The sequence below is a fragment of the Desmodus rotundus genome, chromosome 2 (genome assembly GCF_022682495.2).
Source record: "Desmodus rotundus isolate HL8 chromosome 2, HLdesRot8A.1, whole genome shotgun sequence".
Classification (NCBI taxonomy): domain Eukaryota; kingdom Metazoa; phylum Chordata; class Mammalia; order Chiroptera; family Phyllostomidae; genus Desmodus; species Desmodus rotundus.
This window is the reverse complement of record NC_071388.1, coordinates 173,855,136-173,874,929: the sequence shown is the minus strand read 5'-3', so window position 1 is coordinate 173,874,929 and position 19,794 is coordinate 173,855,136. Positions and strand designations below refer to the sequence as shown.

Genomic DNA, 19,794 nt, shown 5'->3' with positions numbered 1-19,794 from the left:
TCTCTCCATTCCCATAAGGGCTAGCGTGAGTGCCTCAGAAAGCCGTTCTTGGCTGCCACCCTTCCTCATGCATCTCATCCGGCAGCAGCATCCACGTAGCTTGTTGCCGGCTGCCCACGTAGTGCTTTGCGACATCACGTGGCAAGGAGTCATCAGCTAGATCCCTTCTTTCCCACCACAACCCTGACCGTACCTTCTGCTCCCCCAAGCCACAGCACGTATGATTTATTCCCCGAAAACGTCTTTTCTGCACCCATTTTTCACTGCAATGTCATTCTCAACCCTTCCTCTCTGAACTCTAATCTCTTAAATCAGAAGTCATATATTTCTCCGACCTTGACTTCACCAGCACACATGATACATTTACTTGTGTACCTTATCTCCCCGACTACTCAAGAGAAATCCAGAATTCTGATGTGCACAGCATTAATATTAACTACCTGTAGTTCTTATTCTTCACAGTGTGTTAGCAGTGAGTCCTTGAGCTATCTGTGACTGTATGCATGAACTACACCTCTAACAAACTCTGAATTTAGGTCAAGCTCGTTTGAAAGGCTATACAATGTGTGTATCAATTATTCAATGTTTCTAAAGTTCTAAGAGTAAATTTCTTATTAATAAGGCTCATGAAAGGCTGATTTTAGAATATAACCAGTTTATTGAGAGAATACTAATATTTTTTCATAAGCATGTTTCAGTTCAAAGAGATAAATATAAAATAAGTCAGAAAACTTTAATGTACTTTAAAATGCTTTGTGACTAACTTGGTGGGGGCAGGGAGAACTAGTTTGCCTTAAAAAAATTATTAAAAGGTTAACGTGGGGGCTTAGTATTCTTTCGATGAAAACAAAAAGCTAGCTGCAGGTCTGAATTTAGCCCAAATCAGAAGACAGAAGCGTCACTGCAAAATGAGGGTCACTCATGCCAACACAGAAAAACACCAGGAGGCAGCACCTGCACAGCACCATTTAATATTAACGTCCCAGCCCTGGCGGGTGTGGCTCAGTGGACTGAGGTCCGGACTGCGAACCAAAGGGTCGCAGTTTGATTCCCAGTCAGGGCACATGCCTGGGTGGTGGGCTAAGTCCCCGGGGGAAACACATCGATGTTTCTCTCCCTCTCTTTCTCCTCTCTAAAAATACGTAAAATCTTAAAAAATATATAAAGCCCCAAATGCCTCTTCATGCCAGCGATAGCCACCTACATTTTTAAGGTTTACATAAATCAAGAAATGAGCTATTAGAATGCCAAGAAAGAAAACAGAGCAGTTCAACAGCTTTGAGACGGCGAATGGATTGTCATCTCATTTAGGGGCAGCCCAGTCCCTGCTCTGTTACAAGAGCTCCACAAATATTCCCAACGCTACTGGTACACTCTCTGGAAGGACCACAAACTGAGGGGGAGGACCCCTAAAGGATGACTCCTCCAAATCCGAGCCAACTCTTGCAAAGGATGTAGGTGTGCTAACCATTGATCAAGGCCCTCTGCCCTAATTCCCCAGTGGACCCTCGAGTTACGTTAATTTTAAAATACCTGTCAGGAAGGCCAGGGTCTGGAAAACAGTGAGTTAACAGCAGCTGCCAGGAGCATGGAACCTGTGTTTAAGTGAATCGCTCCGCAGTACAAAGAAGCAGAGCCTACATGGCAGAAAGGTACCCTGTATGAATTGGTGCCCTTATGTTTACCCTATGCCTCCCCATAGCGAAGACAAACTTCATCTGGGCAAGTGGCCTCTAAACATTTATAAATTAAACATTAACAGTTTTCCTTTCATATTGCAGGTTTTCCAGTACTACCGCACTTTCCCTTATCAGACCTTTTTATCAGAACCTGCCAGAACCACATAACCTTATCATAGTTTATTTGTACAAAGTCATATAACAGGGTACAAAAATGTTCCAGTTCACAAGTTCATTTAACACTGGCATGTTTGGAGTATCAAAACCACACTTTTTTCCAGTTTGACGTAAGCTGCTCTCTTGTTTCCAGCTCACTACAGTATCTGTTGCTGTGGAATAGATACTATACTCTTCGTCATCTGTTAAATAAACCATCATCACCCCAGATCCAATTTTGTTTTAAAAGCTTCACTACAGCTTGGCTTTTTACAGCCTTCTTTCATAAATAGTTTTCGTAAGGCCAGGTTAAAAATACACACTTACTACAGCATAACTGAAGAAAAATGTAGAGTTGTCAGTAAATGTCAATTAATTGCTTTGTGACAAGGGTATAACTATAAACCTGTACAATGTGTATGTGATCAAGGATATTTTCTCTTTCCCTTATTACTGAGCTGGTTTAATATTCATATGGACGTGTAAAACAAAACATTAGTACTTTCGCCATTAGACAGTTTAAGATCAGTACGGGCCACACGTTCCTAAGCTTTCTCGTGAAATCACAGAATTCAGACACAATTATTAACATACTATAGTAGTTAAAACTAACTAGACAAAACTAATCCAAACTGATGTGATCAGAGGACTACAGAAAACCCTTTATGAGTAACAGTTCAGCAATTTCATGACCACATTTCAAAATTTTTTACACAAACACAGGAGGTTCTCATATGGTAGTTTTAATAGAGTGGTAAGTCAAACAGTAAATTTTACTCTAAATGAAAGTACAGAAATTTCACTTACAAAATACATTTCATTAAAAATGTCAGCTCCACACACTGTACTCTGCTCATGATTAGTGAAGTAATAAATCTCTTACCCATATCATTTTCAAAATTTCTCAGTGATTTTTCTTAAACTAAGTCATAATTATATCAAAGGAATCTGACAACCCATGTTGACAAAAAGTTAGGATTATATTTTGTTTACAACAAAATAGCCAACATGAAACACCTATTCTCTCTGAACTAAGCTGAGTGCTGTTAAGTGTTATTATCCCTGTTACTGTTATTCAAAGGCCAGGAAACTGAAGGCTAGCATGTCTAAAACCTGAGCGAGATGACAATGCTGTTAAGTGGAAGAGGGAGGGCTCTGGCGCAGCCTGCCTGACGCCGGTATTCAGTATCTACTAGGCCAAGAGATTTCCTAAGAAAACCTGAGATGAGATTTCCTCACCAATACAATACCAAGACGAAAACAGGTTGTGATGGGAAATCAGAAATAGCAACTAAGAAACAATTTATAGGGAAATCGGAGATACTATTTTTTTATTGAGATGCTAACCAAAGCCTTTTTTTTTAATTGAAGAAAAAATAAAGGAACAAAACAAATTACTCAATTTGGCATATTGATGCCACAACGGGAAAATGTTAGTATCTTCATTCTTTGTGTTGCAGTTTCTAAGATGAAATGTGAGTTTGGGTTAATGTGAATAGAGCTCTGCTAAAGCACTGGCAGCTAGTGAACAACTTCTTATCTCAGTGGTTCACATGATTCTGGCAAATGCCAATGAAAAGTCTAAAAAGATACCAATGGGCTCATAAGCAAGTCTCCTTTTATATCTGAGTATAAGTAGCTAACAATTATATCTTTGTGTGGTCTGACAAACAGCAGTCCTAATTAAGATGTAAGCAGCCAATAAGAGACAAATAAAATTGAGCAAGGGCAAAGGTAGCTAGCTTATTCCTCTGAATCCAAGTGGATTGTCCATGTGGCAGCCCTGAGTGTCGGGTACTCCACTGACAACCATCCAAGTTTCTTACTCATTATCTTTCTGCGTTTCTCCTCTCTTATGCAAATATTTGCAAAACTCCATGAAGATTAGTTAACATTATATCAGTGCTCAGAGAGAGGACGAGGTGCCACACTTCTCTCATGAGAAAGCATCATTTTTGTTTATAATTATTAACTAATAAAAACCAAGTACATAAAACCTCAAAGAGTCAAAGAAACTAAAAGCAAAGAAGAATAAGAGAAGAAATTGGTCAGCAAAAGCCTACATGTATTACTTCAAAAAAAAAAAAATCAGGAGCAGGGCCACTGGAACCAAAAGATTCTGAGTCTGGTAAAAACTTAAATGAATACAAAGAAGTCCCTGAAAAACGATGGGGTTTTCCTTCTGCTGGGAAACAAAACAAAGTTTTGGCAGTGAAAGAGGCAGAATTAAGGTTTCAACTTAAAGGGCCTATCTCTACTCTGCATGCCCTATCAGGGATGTCCAACCTTTCAGCATCTCTGAGCCACACTGGAAGAAGAGTTGTCTTGGGCCACACATTAAATACATCGTGACACGTAATCACAAGAAAATCTCATTGTGTTTTAAGTAAATTTACGATTTTGTGTTGGACCGCATTCACACCCACCCTGGGCTACAAGCCAGCTGGGACACACTGCATACTACTACAACAAAGCAAGGCACATGGACATGAGTGTCCTATAGTTATTCGAAGCACAATACATCCTCGCTGCTTTGATTTTGGAAATAAATCCCTCATTTTCATTGGTATTCGGGGAGCCATACGTAATTCTCTACATTCCTTAATGCTTATTCACAATTGTATTGTGGAAAGTCCAACATGCATGCTTTTTGCACAGGACACACAGAACAGGCACAATAACGTTTCTCTAGTGCTATGTACTTTACAAGGTGCTTTCATAGACATTTGATTACTTTTCAAGTTTTAATGGCATGTTCCTCCAGCATATAGTACAAGAAGCTGTTGGAGAATAGGATATTTTTAAGACCCTTAAAAATAAAGCAATGTAATGTTTGAGGGGAATATATGTGTATATATGTATGTGTGTGTATGCCAAAAAAATCACTCAGCACTATTCTCAGGGCCTTATGCTTAGTGCTCATCTTTAACCTTTATAATTCTTATCAGTACTATTTTATTCTGTGAAGCAAAAAGAATGGGTGTGGCAAAATCACACACAAGACTCACTTGTCAGTGTAATCTCTATTAACAGAGTTGAAAATTCTTTAAGTAGAATCAAATTCTAAAAGGAAAAAAAACCCTAATAGGATGTCTTCTATGTAGGTTGGCTCTGAAGTAGATCCCAAAGCCTATTGTTAAAATGTTTCTGGTAAATGCTCTAAAATCCCTTGCCTGATTTTCTGCAGTTTCTAAACCCAAATTCAGGATGCAGGCACTGGATTGGGTGGGGGGAAGGTTTGGGAGCAACAGAGATTGCCATCCCTCTAAATCCATGACGACCAACCTCAACGGTATTCTGACAACATTCCCACACTGCCCTCAGCACCTCCCCCCCCCTCCAAGATCAAACATTTCCTGTCTTCTCTATTCCCTGAAACCTCACAGCTCCTTCTCAGGAGAAAAATCTTTTCATACTCTGCAGGAAAATGGAAGCCAATGGACAGAAACTTCCTCAGCCTTCCCCCATGTCTGCAAACCTACCTACTTGCCTTTCAAGGTCCTATTTTATTGAAGATGTTCTTCCACCAAACCCAATCCTCTACTTGCACTGAGAGCTCCATCTCTTCCCAGAGACTCAAATTACTGGCCATTTCCTTTCTCGCATCTACTTCAAGCTCTCCTTCTTCACTCCATCTTTTCTAATCAGCAGCCAAATCAACCCTCACCCAGGAGTTCTCTGAATTACGTTTGAATCTCAAAGCCAATACAATTTACTTAAAAGTGGGGGAGGAGGGTACCAATATGGGCTATCAATTTTTTATTTCCCGAATGCAAACAATAAAAACAACCTTACCATGTACTATTATCAGTTACTAAATTAAAGGACATTTTAGCACCAAAAGAAAGAAAATTAAGATCATGTAAATAGACACCCCTCAAGTTACTTTTAATACTTATTCTACTTCTTGAGATACTTTTTCCTTGACTTCTGATACCACACTATGCAGGGTTTTTTCCTCTGGCCAACAGTGTTCCCTAGTGGGAGCCCTACTACTCTATCCTACTTTCAAAATGGGAGTTCATACCAGTTTCTTCTCATTCTACATGGTCTCCTCGAGCAATCTCACATTACCTCTAACAGCTTCGAAGCTACTCTCTCCATGCTGACCACCCACAAAACTCAATCTCCAGCTCTGACCACTCTAAATTTGAAGCCTGTATCTGACAACTGCTTGGATATCTCACAAACATAGACATGTCAAACAGAAGTTAGCTTTCACGCACTGCTAACTGCCTACCATTGCCTATCCCCTACCCCTATCCCCATCCATACTAACAGAATCTCTATTTGTTAGGGGTAGCAATGTGTTCAACTAAAAATACTTCCCGAAATTCCCTTGCAGCCAGTCTGGCCAGTGTGTCAAGATGGGTTTCTGTAAAACTTCTTTTACCTGACTTAGGTGTCATTCTCTCCTTTCTCCTTCCACTGTGACCATACAAGTGAGGCCAAAGGTGGACGAGCTACCTTGTCACTATAAGGTGACAGGCATGAGGTCTAATGCCGACCCACCAAGTTTGGTCAGAGCAGAAGCATTCTTTGCTGGTAACGCTAGTCCTGGATTGTCTACCCCCCGACTTCTCGTTACATTGAAGAAAATCACTCCATTCGTCTAAACCACTGTTAATGCACCTCCTGACACGTAGTCGAACAGACCCTTAATTGTTAAAATCACCAAAATTAATTTTTTCCTGTACTCCAAGGCTTGCTCCTCCTGTATTCTCCATCTTAGTAAATACAGCAGTGGCTGTCCTACTGTCATATTAAAAGCCTGGTAGTCAATTTGTTACCTCATTCTTTCTCACGAACCACATACTATCACCAACTGCTGCTGACTTAACCCCACCTACCCTTCTCATCCTGCTTTCCTATTCTAAGCCACCATCACTTCACATCCCAGACCCAGAACTTCAACTTTTGTCTTCTAATCCATTCTCCCTAAGTGTTTAAAAACCAGTCATGTCATTCCCCTTCTTAAAAGCCTGTAAGTTCCCCATTTCACTTTGAGTAAGTCCAAAACTCTTAATATGGGATGTAAAACCCTACACAAATGTTTCCCAAACTGTGTTCAGAGGGCTACCTACAGCAGAAACACCTACGGTGATCATTAAAAATGAAAAATTTAAAATTGATCTCTAGGGCTGGGCCTTAGGAATCTGCATTTTAAAATTAGGACACAGGAACAATACGAATGCACATTAAAATGAGGCCTACCCTATGTAACGTGGTCTTATCTCTAAGACTCGTCCAGGGCAATTGCCACTCACCTTGCCTCCCTTTCTCATCACATTTGCTTTCTTTCACCTTCTCCAAATGTCCTAAACTCCTTCCTCTCCTGGGGCCTTCAAGACAAACTATCCTATTAATCCTACTCCATTCTCCTTTAACTCAGTCAAAACTTAACCATCACCTTTCAGGGAAAACCAACCATACCTACTCATCCAGATAAAATGAGGTTTTCTTGCTGTACCCTCTCCTAGCACTCTACACTACTTTCATCACCATCACATTTGCTTAAGTATTTTTAAAAGAAAATAAAATGTTAGAAAGATACAGCTAACTAACCCCCACCCCCATCCATTCCCCTTCCTCCCAAAGGTAAGCTTTATTGAAGATGGGTGCGCACACTCTTACAGTTGAACTACATTGGATAGTGTCTCATAAAGTCTACTTTGGCATATAAAAATGGTGTCATATGGTATATACCATTTTACTTCCTTCATGAATTAAAATAAACTAGATATACATGTACAGTATTAACAGATCATTTACCACTATTTAAATTACTTTAGTAATTACTTATTCAGTGTCTGCAACCCCTTCTGGGTTGCAAACACCAAGAGCTGGATCATACTACTGCATATCCTAAGCATATCGCAAGTTCTGGCACATAAAAGGCAAGAAACAAATATTGGGGGAATGAAGAACTAATTAGTGGACAAATAATGAACAGGGTAATACTAAGGTTAATTTATATAAAATATGAACTACTCCATCACATTAAATGGGCTAAGTATCTTGAACTAATTCTCGTTGTATGCTGTTTAAACACAAAAACTAATGAAATAGTGAGGGATAACTGGTCCTTAGTAGAGAGGGAAAAAAAAAGTAAATTTAAAGGTTATAAATTTTCTTTTATGTAGAGGGATCTGATCTTGGACACTGGTGGGAGATCTACACTATAGTACCATAAATGAAGAAAAACCACATACCAGATGAACACAAAATTGCTGGTATATTGAGATGAAAAATTGGTAAGGAAGTATAACAAGGACTAATATTAACCTAGAAAACAGAAGAGTCCTGGCCACTTGCTTACAGTAACATAAATGGGAAATCAAGTTCATAAAAAGAATGAGGTATTTGACTACTCTTGTACCATTGCACTTTGCTGCAAAAGCAATAGTGGAAGGAGAACCATTTAATTGGAAATGGGTACATTTGCCCCCAATTTGCCAGAGTAAGGGCACTGGGATACATAGAAGTTACTTTTTAGACACAGTTTAATTGCAGAGTTGTTTCTTCACAGTCCAGTATACATGGCATATTTTTTGTGATTTTGCTTATACTGTATTAAAGTCATTAAACTCAAACTCAAGCATATACACAAGGATGACTGTAAATGGCTCTAAATGATAAAAAATGTCTTCTTTTCATCATTGAATCATCCTAGTTCTGTTGATTTCCAATATATATATACTAAAAGCAAGTGCAGATGTGAAAAAAATACAATAATTTTTGGACATTCTAATTCATAAAACTGTCATATGTAAATAGGACTTATAAAAGCCCCTACTTTGATATCTATGAAAAGTTCTAAAAAGTAGGGTTTATAAATATTTTAATGAATTTGAGTTTAGCTGATAAACATTTAGAGAAGGCAAACAAAAGGATTTAAAAATGCACCTTCTAAAATCTTAAGAATTACAACAAAATCAACAGCAGTCTTTAGTACCATCACACTCATTTATATTTAATGCTCTAGGAACATACAAGGAAGATATTTTAAGCAATAAAAAGCACTTACATCTACAATAGAGCTAAGGAATAACTTTAATAGTAGGATTTAGGGCTGATTTTGTATCTTATAGTCAAGTACTACTGGATTTTCTCACTTCACATGCAGTTAAGTAATATTGGCTCTTCCCACTTGTATCAACACTTCAGAAAATAAATATGATCATGTCAGATCATGTCAGCAAAGTCCCCCAACAGTTTCCCATCACACCTAATTTATGAAAGGATCTCTGGACATATGAATCTCTTATCTATGAGTGAAATACATATATGCATATACTAAAATCATAGAATATTGGTAATATGGGATGAAGACACTACCTGCATCATACATATAGTGACAAATGAAATTACCACAGAATAACCTTCCTAATATAAAAATTCCCTGAATTCTTGGTCTATCAAGGCACTTTGAAGTTGTTAGTGTCATTTTATCTTCATGGAGTATCTATCCCACTTTTATTAGCAAGGACACATTGGCTGTAGTCACATGTGGTCAAGAGGATGGGCTCTGGAACCAGACTACCTGGGTGCAAATCCTGGTTCTATACACCTAAAAGCTAAATGACCTTGGGGAACTTAGAAGACCTACATAAATCTATACAGGTAATAATTATAGTACCTACACTTCATAGATTTTTTGAAGATTAAAAAATTCTCAAAACATGTTTTGCGAAACTGATGGCTAACCCACAATAAGTACTAGTCATTATTAATAATCCTAAAAACCATACTATTCAGATTTTGATATTACTAAATTTCTGCTGATGGTATACTGCACATGCCTCATTGCTAGAGTTGGCTGAAATTATTGACATTGGAAGTAGAAATCTACAAAAAACTACAGGATTTTCTGTTAGCAAACTGGACTGCCTAGGCAAACCCAGATTACCTGGGTTTAGGTCCACACTTTTGAGGACTAATCAATGTACATTCAGTTCTAGTCTGCACCCTGCTAATAAGCTTCCCGTGTTAAGGGACTGACAAATGAACTTCTGGACTTCCAAGGTCTTTGGGTACAGGCAACAGGCATGGATGGGACATCCTTTTCCATTTTACATCATAGCCAATTTAGGTATGTATGGTAATTTCAAACCTATGATTTAAGGTTTTTAAGGGATTAACTCTTATGGTTTACTGTCCTGTGTCAGAATGAATTAGAATGGTACATCTTCCTGAAGCCAATTTTATTTACTCCACCTCTGAAGAAGGAAAAGTTACTCATAGAACTGATATATACTATGTTTTAAAAACATTAAAACAGATGTTATGAAATAAAAAAATTACATGGGATTTTTGAGGTAGAAAACAAACCTCTAAAGTTCATGTTTTTGGTATATCACATTGGGCTACCTGTCCAGATATTATGCCCAAGCACCCAGCATTCACTGATGCTATTTAAATCCAAAAAGCACTAGGTAAGTCAGTTTCAAACTATTAAGAACTTCTGCAAAACACCCCAAGTTCTGAATACAAAATTCTAAGCTGCATAATAGTATTGAATAATAATTTTTAAAAGTAAAAACTTCAAAACTCAGTATGCAAACATAGCAGCAGGCCTCCAGCCAGAGCTCCTAAATACAAGGTAATGAACTAACACATGAGTAAGCAGACCATTACATGACAAAGCCCAACACATAACGGATGCCAATAAACAACAGTGCTGATTTCGTGGCAGATATATATGGTGGATGTAAAGTAAAATTGCACAACAGGGACAAAATAGAAATTAAAGTTTCTCAAGTTTTTATTTCTTGGCCCAAAACATAGCAAATTAGTTTTGTTTCTCTTTTGAAACAAGACAAAGAGAAAGTCATACATTCTCTAAGTTCTGTTGTAATTGTGTATTTTAGTTGAAACACTTCACAAACAAGTAAACAGAAAGTTAAGTAAGCTCTTCTTCCCCTCCTTCTTAATACTCTAAAGTTTTTCATTGTCATTCTCTAAAGTTTCTCTTTCAGGTAATATTAAAAAAAAAAAAGAGAGAGACATATTAAGGCAGGAATATTTTATTGGCATGATTAAAGAGGGTTAATAGTATTAGTCACTGAAGAATTAACAAAATCACTTGTTCTGTCATTTTATCAAGAGATGTCAATAAGGTTTCATTGTGCAGAAAACATAAGATTTATCTCAATCCAAAGTAGAAACATTATTATTTGTATCATTTCTTCATTTAAATTATAAATCTTGTGCATATAGCTGGACCCACAGATGAATGTATCTGAAGTTGAATGTTGAAATAATAAATTATCAACAATGAGCTATATTATATTGAAAAAAAAGAAGTTTGGACTTTAACACATTTTTTTTAACCCTTGAAAGAAAACTAGAATGGCAAATGTCAGTATTAAAAGATTTGGTAATGAACATATCGGCAATATAGATTTGAAAATAAAAACACCATTTTATGAGCAACTTTGATATAATTTTTAACTACCCGATTTTTAGCCAAAAATGAATTATGATAGAAAAGGATGAAAAAGAATACTTGAAATTAATATATTTTGAGTTTTTCAATTAGGATCTTTAATTTTGAATGCTGTGAGAAAAAACAACAGATCTTGATTGAAGTTCAATTAATAATTTATACCATGGTTTCATACATCATCATGAATTTCATTTAATGGAAGAAAGCCAAGATTTAAGTTTTATGCTATCCCCTCAAGGGATAATTTATAATTGCCCCTAAGTGGTGATTCCTGAAAGGCACACACAAAATAATGAAAACTACGAATTTTAACCTGAAGAAAGGTTTAATAAGAGGCGAAAGATCATGATTTTAATTTTGATTTTACAATGGAATTGTTCAAATAGTAGTTATACTTTCATAATTGGTGCTAATATTTCAACATCATCTAATTTTCATAAGTATAATGTGAAATAAGAGACTGAGTAAGAGCCAGCCTCTTAAAAGTTCAGGTTCTTACCTACATAAACTTGGGAGAAGGGCTAACTAGCAAGTATAAATTTTGAAAATTAAAAAAACAGTATTTTTTTATATGAACAATATTCAAATTCTAACATTTATAAGTCAACAAAGGTTTTAAAAAATTAATGCATTAAAAAAATAGAAATATAAATTTCCTTCACAAGTAAAAAATAAAAATCCCAGAATTATGAAATACATTGGTTTTGAGGACAATAAACATGGTAGAGTAATAAACAGACAAATTAGGATCCTTGCTCTGAAGACACAGATCCAAATATCTAAAATAAAAAGAAGGGCAGTAGCTATATATTTTGCAAAGTATATGCTGGGAAAGTTAACTTGTTAAAAAAATTTTCTTAGAAAATACTTGTTTACAACTCATAACCTTTAGCTCATTTAAAATCTTCTTACTTATATATTTAACCTAACCCCAAAGGAATTTATTTTTAAAAGCCAATGTTGCGACATTTATTTTTAGAGTCACATTTCTGCTACGCTTTCTTTCAAAGGTTTCCAGGGTAATGTTTATTTTTAGAACTACTGTATAATTGTAACATTCACTTCTAACTTTACTGGTCTTTATAGACTGTTGACATATGACTGCTTACTAGAAAAATACAATTATAAGTAGTTTAAATAAACACTGATGGGACAGTCTCCCAAATAACTTATATTACCTACTGCCAATTACACGTCTCGTTAAAAAAATGAACAACAAACAAAAGCCTGTCCCAACAAAACACAAAACAAACCAACTTGTTAAAGAAGAGGGGAAAAAACTATAAAGATGTTAACTGAGAAAGCGAGGTGTTAAGAAACCTGGAAAAGGGGTGTGGATAGAGTGGGAGTTTACACCAGATAATCTTTAAGATTACTTTCAAGCTCCATAACGTGATTCTAATAAATTACAAGATTATGGTAAATCAAACAACATCAAAGATCTCGAGAGGTTGAACTGTATTTTAGAAATAAGACAACTGAATGTGGAAGGTGGAAGGGTGGATAGGGCAGGGTAATGGGGGAAAATGGGGACAACTGTAATTGAACAACAATAATAAAAAGGATAAAGTTATAACTGCAAAAAATAAATAAAACAAGTTCTTCGTATGTTTACAGAATATGAATTAAAATTATAACTCAGGGTTCCTAGTCAAATTGCTGGTCAGAGAAGGTTTTCATTCTATACACAAAAATCAGACTAAATGGTAATGGAAAAGTATATTAAAAATATAGTAAAAATATAAAAAATATAATAAAGATGTATTTTTAAAAATCAACAAGAATGTTATATGAAAACATATATTTAAAACTACTTCAGGTAAGAATTTGGCCTTTCAAAAGCTAATTTTAATCATTATTTAATTAGCATTATTTAATCATATTACCAAGATAATTTTTAGGGATAATTATTTACCCCAAGATGAATATTTTGAATAATCAAATATTCAAAAGCATATTTAATCATTATACCCCAAGATAATTTTAATCATCTGAGGTATCAGGGTTGAAAGTATTTCAGCAGGTATATACTTAATGAAAAAATCATTGTTTTTAATTATACAGTGCCCAGAAAAATCATGTCTCCAGATATTAAAATTTGGCTTAAAAGTAAGTACACAAAATTGTTATCATTGAGATTTTAGCTAAAATATTTCCAAACTGCTAAATGAGATTTAAAGTTAAAAATCTAGTAACAGCGTTCTCAGATCAATTGCCAGCATTTGTCATTTCATTATTTTTTCCCATGAGCCTACATCTTGAACTGCTTATAGAGTTCATCACAGCAATCAATATCAAGGATAATTTGTTCATTTTTAAATTTAACCAATATATAACAGTTCTCATTAAGTATTTTGTAATTTATGCCAAAATACCACAAACACTACCAAAAAAAGCAATGCAACTAAAAATAATGAATTAGGAAGCCATTATAAAAGTTTTAATCAACACAGGCTTTACACATTTTGTATACATTTTGTATGTTTTTTAAGACCATAGTAACACAATCACCTTATTAAATAAATATAAAGATGTGTGATCAGTGTACTTAACATCTTCTGTTTAAAAAGTATCTCTTCTATTACTATTTAAGAAGTTAAGGACTTTAAGAAACATCAAATTTTACCAGCTGTTTTTTGTGGGATAGGTTTTGCCCCTGGCGCCCTATAATAGTTTTAAAAACGTAAGTCCAGACTAAGACTGTGCAATTTCTAAATTTCTGTGAGTCATGTGCAATTTATGGTACTCACATTAATAACCTACTTGCAGTAGCAGAGGGAAAGAACCTCTCCCTGCTCAAATTTCTTCCATTTCTAAGCAGTGTAAGAAACAAATATTTTAACTGTGTTACAATTTGAAATAAAAGTGGTTGAACTTCATATACCTGGATGTATGTTCAGGTATAATTTTGTCCTTGCACTCTTATGAAAATGGTTTACAGTAAAGCCTCTTCTGAATAAATCTCAGTGAAAATCTGAGGGATGTGCCATGATGCATCCTAACAAGTTGCATGTACCTCCAACATCTGGTTTTGCTTTTATCACACAATATAAACATTAAATTTAATATAAAATACTAACAAAGAAATTAAGCCGAAATCACATTACTTTTTATAAAATGCATTCTAGCATTTTCAAGACCTTTTCATGAAAATGGAGAAAACCCAAAATTTTTACAAATGAACAGCAGACTCTTAAAAATTATGCTAAGTGAAATAAGCCAGGTGGTGAGGGACAAATACCGTATGATCTCACCTTTAACTGGAACATAATCAACAAAAGAAAAAAGCAAACAAAATATAACCACAGACATTGAAATTAAGAACATTGTAACAATAGCCACAGGGGAGTGGGGAGGGGATAGTGGGGAGAGGGGTCTATAGGAGCTACTATAAAGGACACAAGGACAAAATCAAGGGGGAGGGTAGAGGTGGGGGAGGGATGTGGGACTGGCTGGGGTGGGGTGGAGGGAAGGGGAGAAAATGCAGACAATTGTAACTGAATACAAATAAATAAATTTAAAAAATTATGCAATTTTTAGAATAAACTATTCCATTAACTGTTCAAACTGTACATTATTTGAAGTTGAATACAATCTTTCTACATAATAAATTCTGAAAACTGTTTTACAGTCGATTTCCAAGTGAAATCTGATGTACTTTCCCTTTTATGGATTTCCCCAATATTGTTACTCTCTTACCCTGATAGTGCTGGTAGTGAACAGGAGCAACAACAGAAACCATGTATCATTAAAGTTAAATTACACAAATAAAATATGTTTTATAAATTCTGGGGCAGCAAAAATGTTAGAAGTTCTTTTACTACAAAACGTGGAATAGAAACAGACTGATGAATCATTTATGCATCATACTATATGGAAAGAACTGATTTTCAGAATATGGAAGGATGGGTGGATGGATACATGGAAGGATGGAAAGACAGACACACACACATATATATATAGATATACACATAAACATATGGATATATAACATGTACATTATATACAGATTTTCATGACACAGACCGACATATCAGTACATATGAGTGGTTCTTTTCCCATATATACATGCCTATGAGACTCTACACTGAGTCCAAGATAATTCAGGTCTTTGGGTCACCTCTCCCTTTGCATTAAATGGGTTAAAAACCACCACCACCACCACCAAACAACAAAACGCAATGTATCTTTTAAAGCAAATCATCGTAAACTATTACATACTGAATATACCATGACACAGTCTTTATTTACTAGCCCCAAAAGAACTTTATGAAAAAAAAAATCCCACAGATAAATACAATTCCTGCAAACAACAGTATTTCCCTTTCAAACAGTTTTAAAACTTCTACAGTATATTTAGGATGTCTTTTCTGGATAAGATTGGCAGATTTCACCAAACAGAAAAATTTTAGGTATTATATTTGATCTTCCAATTCATGAAGTCTAGGTATAATTTGGACCATGCCGTGGAAATATACCAAAATTTAATTTAATTTTAGTTTCTTCCAAAAATTAAATTCCTTAAAAGTAACTACGGTAAATTTCTATATTATAATTACTCCACTCAATACAAACTCTATTGAGATTATGATACTCTTCATTTGATTTAGCAATATGTTCTTCCTACCCTAGGTAACAGATTACATAGTCAGTAATATCAGTGATATTCTTCCTCAGAAAGCAGAAAGAACCTGCAAATATTGTTTTGTGTTTTAGGTTGTCAAATAGAAAAAAAAATAGGAGGAAAGTCTTTACTCAAATACTCCTACTACAACCAATAGGAAAACTCCCACCCACCCACCCCAAATCCCACCCAAAGATACACTGCATTAAAAAAAAAAAATCAGAGGAGGAAGCCCTTTTGAGTATTTCTAGTCTTCTCTTCACATTAGCCTCAGAAATAATTAAAAACATAAAGCACTTAACAGTATCTTCATAAAAGGTAATTTTTTAAAAGTTAAAATTTCCAACTATTTGTTGTAATTAAAATGCTGTAGGTGCTTTCATTAAAAAAAAAACAATAAAATCAGCTTAAAATAAATTTATTGTACAATACAAAAAATAGGCATACTAGAAAATAAAAGATACATTATTAAATATACAAAGCAAATGAAAGAAAGCTAAATAACACAAATGTCTTAATCCAAACACGAAGATTAAAATGCACAACATTTATGCTAAAAATAAAGTATTTCAAGAAGGATATGCATTTCAAATGAAATGTTAATGATGAATAAAAAGAAAAACAAATATGCTAACTTCTAAATGCTTGAATATCAAGAATCAGTAATGGCATGAAACATTAAATCCTACAATAACTGGGTACTTTTCAAGAACTGTATTTGAAAAGGCGTTTAAAAAACAGTGAAGGAATTAAAATAATGTCATTGATCTGGCAAAGATTTTTCTTTCTTTTTTACCACAAAGTTTAAGGACCTATTCACAATTATCTTCCCTAATCTTCCATTTATACTGTCCTACAAAATTTGGGGATGCTCATCCTTAATAAGATTTTATAAACGTAATAGCTTAGATAATCCTGCTTTATTGGTGAGTATACATTTAAGCTTTACCGACATAATAAAAGTGCCACAAATGAACAACAATTTTGAAATCTGTGGACACAATATTAAACATTAAATTTTCATTTTATAAAGTAAAACTAACTTACAAATAAAATAGTGAAATGTAACAATTTAGAGCATATGGGGAGGGAAGTGGGGGCGGGCAGTGATTAAAGCCTTTTTGGCAAGCTATCAGTGAAGGCATTCAGTTCCCCAAACCACAAATGGTCCTGGTGAAACTTGTACTGTCCAAAGGTATAGCAGAGGTGAGGTATAAACAGCACAAGCAGAAGCATCCAGTCAGGTTTTGTATCTGTACATTAGAGGACCATTCAAGTAACCATAAAATCCTTGGTAAAATCCTCTAAAACTTAACATATAATTATTTAACTATTCTAAGTTTTAATACTAATGTTAGCTCCGAAGGTTTTTGAACAACACCTTTGAGAGGAAATTCTTTTCCTAATTATCATAGTTCCCAAATTCAAGATATATGATCAAGAATTTCTATATCTATATTTGCACTAGTATCTAAATGACCCAGTGAAATATTTTTTGCTGTATTGTATTTACTTTTACAGACTTTGCCCTAGCACATAAATGCCATGATACTAAGAAACTATCATTTTCTCATTCTAGACCTCACCCTGCCCCTCCAAAATCTACAAGTTTAAAGATGAATTAACAAAAAAATAAAACAAAAAACACCTTCAAGCTTTGGGAAACTGTGAGAAGTGGAGAGGTATATGGAGGACGGAAGAAGTGTGAATAGGTCCTGCAGAATTTTAAAATCTCTTTGCCAAACAGACTTTAAATATTGTGAATTATTTGAAATCAGGTTGTACAGAACCCACAGTCCTCTTAAAAATAAGTTTTGATTCTCAATATTCTATTTTTATAACCAAACAAAAGGATTCATATCTGATATTTTAGTAGAATTATTACTACGTTCAGACTTAATTCATTTCCTAAGTAATTTATAAGAGTTCAAATAGAACAGTTTCTGAGATTTACTATAATTTATCATGAAAGATTCATTAACATCTGTGAAATTATTAGAATTATTACTACGTTCAGACTTAATTCATTTCCTAAGTAATTTATAAGAGTTCAAATAGAACAGTTTCTGAGATTTACTATAATTTATCATGAAAGATTCATTAACATCTGTGAAATTATTAGAATAAAATCATTAAAAGCTAAAAACCAAGATTCACCATTTATATTTAAATATAACAAGAAAAGTTAAGTGAGTAATATGAAAATAAAATTGCTCAGGTAAACATTTCACTTGAAGATACTCAATACTGCTCCTTCTGAGTAACCAAAGCTTTTTAACAGTGAAACATGTCATTATCTTATATCTGAAATTCTTTGGCTGGAATGTTTTAGTAACATAAGACACTCCTGCACATAACAATTCTGACAGAACATAGGAGTTGCAAAGTAAAAAAGCAAAGACATGACTTATAAAGTGGCATAAGACATGACTTGATAAAAATGGCATAAAATGTAAAATTCAGCTAATTTTATAATCTACTGCTATATTAAATAATTTAGGATTCATTACTTTACCTTTTTAAAAGTTTTGTTATTTAGCATAAAAATACTTTCTATTGCCACTAGAGACATCATGTCAGTTTTAAAATAAGAAAAGAAAAAACAAAATGTAATGAAACTTACAAATTCAATGTGTGGGTTTTAGAGCCAAGAAATTATACATTTCTGTTCTATTTTAAATTTTTGTTACTATTTTAAATTTGTTACTATTTTAACTCTAGAGTTAAATTTCTAATTACACCAAGAAAAAATTTTTCCTTTTTGCATTTTTTAAAATAAAGCAAATTTGCTTTATTTATTTATAAATACTTTTTAAAAACTGACGAATCCACTTTTAACCTATTGTTTTTGCACAAAGATAAAAGAAAAAGACAGCTTTCTGGCTCCAGCACTCAAAATTAAGAACACAAAAAACTCAAATAAATATTTATAGTATGCAAAAAAGCTAAAGATTATTGAAAGGTTAAATGAAGAACATTGTGAAACTAAACCCCATTTCTTTAGCTTTTCTCTCCCAGACTTTCCATTCTATACACTACAGTTGTAGAGATGTCCTCATTTGACTCAGGTGACACTTTTTTCCACACTGTCTCTTTTAAAGCAAGTTCTTGTTGGAGACTTTCATAGTCCAATGGTCCAAAGGAATGCTAGTTGTTCAAGCAACATACATAATTTATTAGTGCACTTGAGTGAAGAAAGGTCCAAGCTACAAAACTGTATTTTTCAATGAATGTTATTAGAATTGGTTAACATTTTCACCCACCACCATTTGATGTTTTGTTCCATGTTACTCCTGTTGACTCCCATGTAAGTTTCTATTCTGTTGGCTTTACATAATTCTCATATATTATTAGAAGTTACTTTGATTGGAGCTAATGACAGAAAAATTTACTTAGTTTATGTACTAAGATATTTTCTTTCTACTGTAAATGCTTCATATGAGCTTCAGGTCTAATTAGGTAACTTTATTATACACATTTTCCATATGGGATGCAAAAGGAATTTAATTAAAACTCAAAACAAGTCCCTTGGTCCAGCGAACAATAAAGACCAAAAAAAAAAATCTTGTTTCTGAAATTTAAGTCCTGACTCTTAATACTAGCTCTAAAAAAATAGTATATATGTGTACTAATATGAAGCCAAGCACACTGGTAAGAAAATACTACATTAAGAGCATCAGGAATACTGCACTAAACACTTTTTATAAAAAAATATTTCATCAACAGTGGTTTATAAAACTTATTATGAGGCTTTGCAGGATCTCTCACTAATACTATAATCCTTTTTCTATTTACATATCCATCCATGTGAAAATAATCTTCAGGACTATAACTGACAGATATTAAGATTAAAACCAGGCTTTGTTTTTATACCATGTAGCACTTTC

General features: G+C 34.3%; 1 protein-coding gene across 3 annotated transcripts in view; it reads right to left on the bottom strand.

Annotated features, from left to right (window-relative positions):
• The window catches only part of GLS (glutaminase), an 81,105-nt gene that overhangs the window by 9,341 nt on the left and 51,970 nt on the right, over window positions 1-19,794 (bottom strand). The window contains exon 15 of one of the 3 annotated variants that reach the window (XM_024563942.3): window positions 17,906-19,054. The exons of the other annotated variants lie outside the window; for them this stretch is intronic. Within the exon in view, the coding sequence (XP_024419710.2) occupies window positions 18,908-19,054 (147 nt within the window). The 3' untranslated portion in view covers window positions 17,906-18,907. Of the gene's footprint in view, window positions 1-17,905; window positions 19,055-19,794 lie in introns of those variants that run through there. 3 annotated transcript variants of the gene reach the window in all.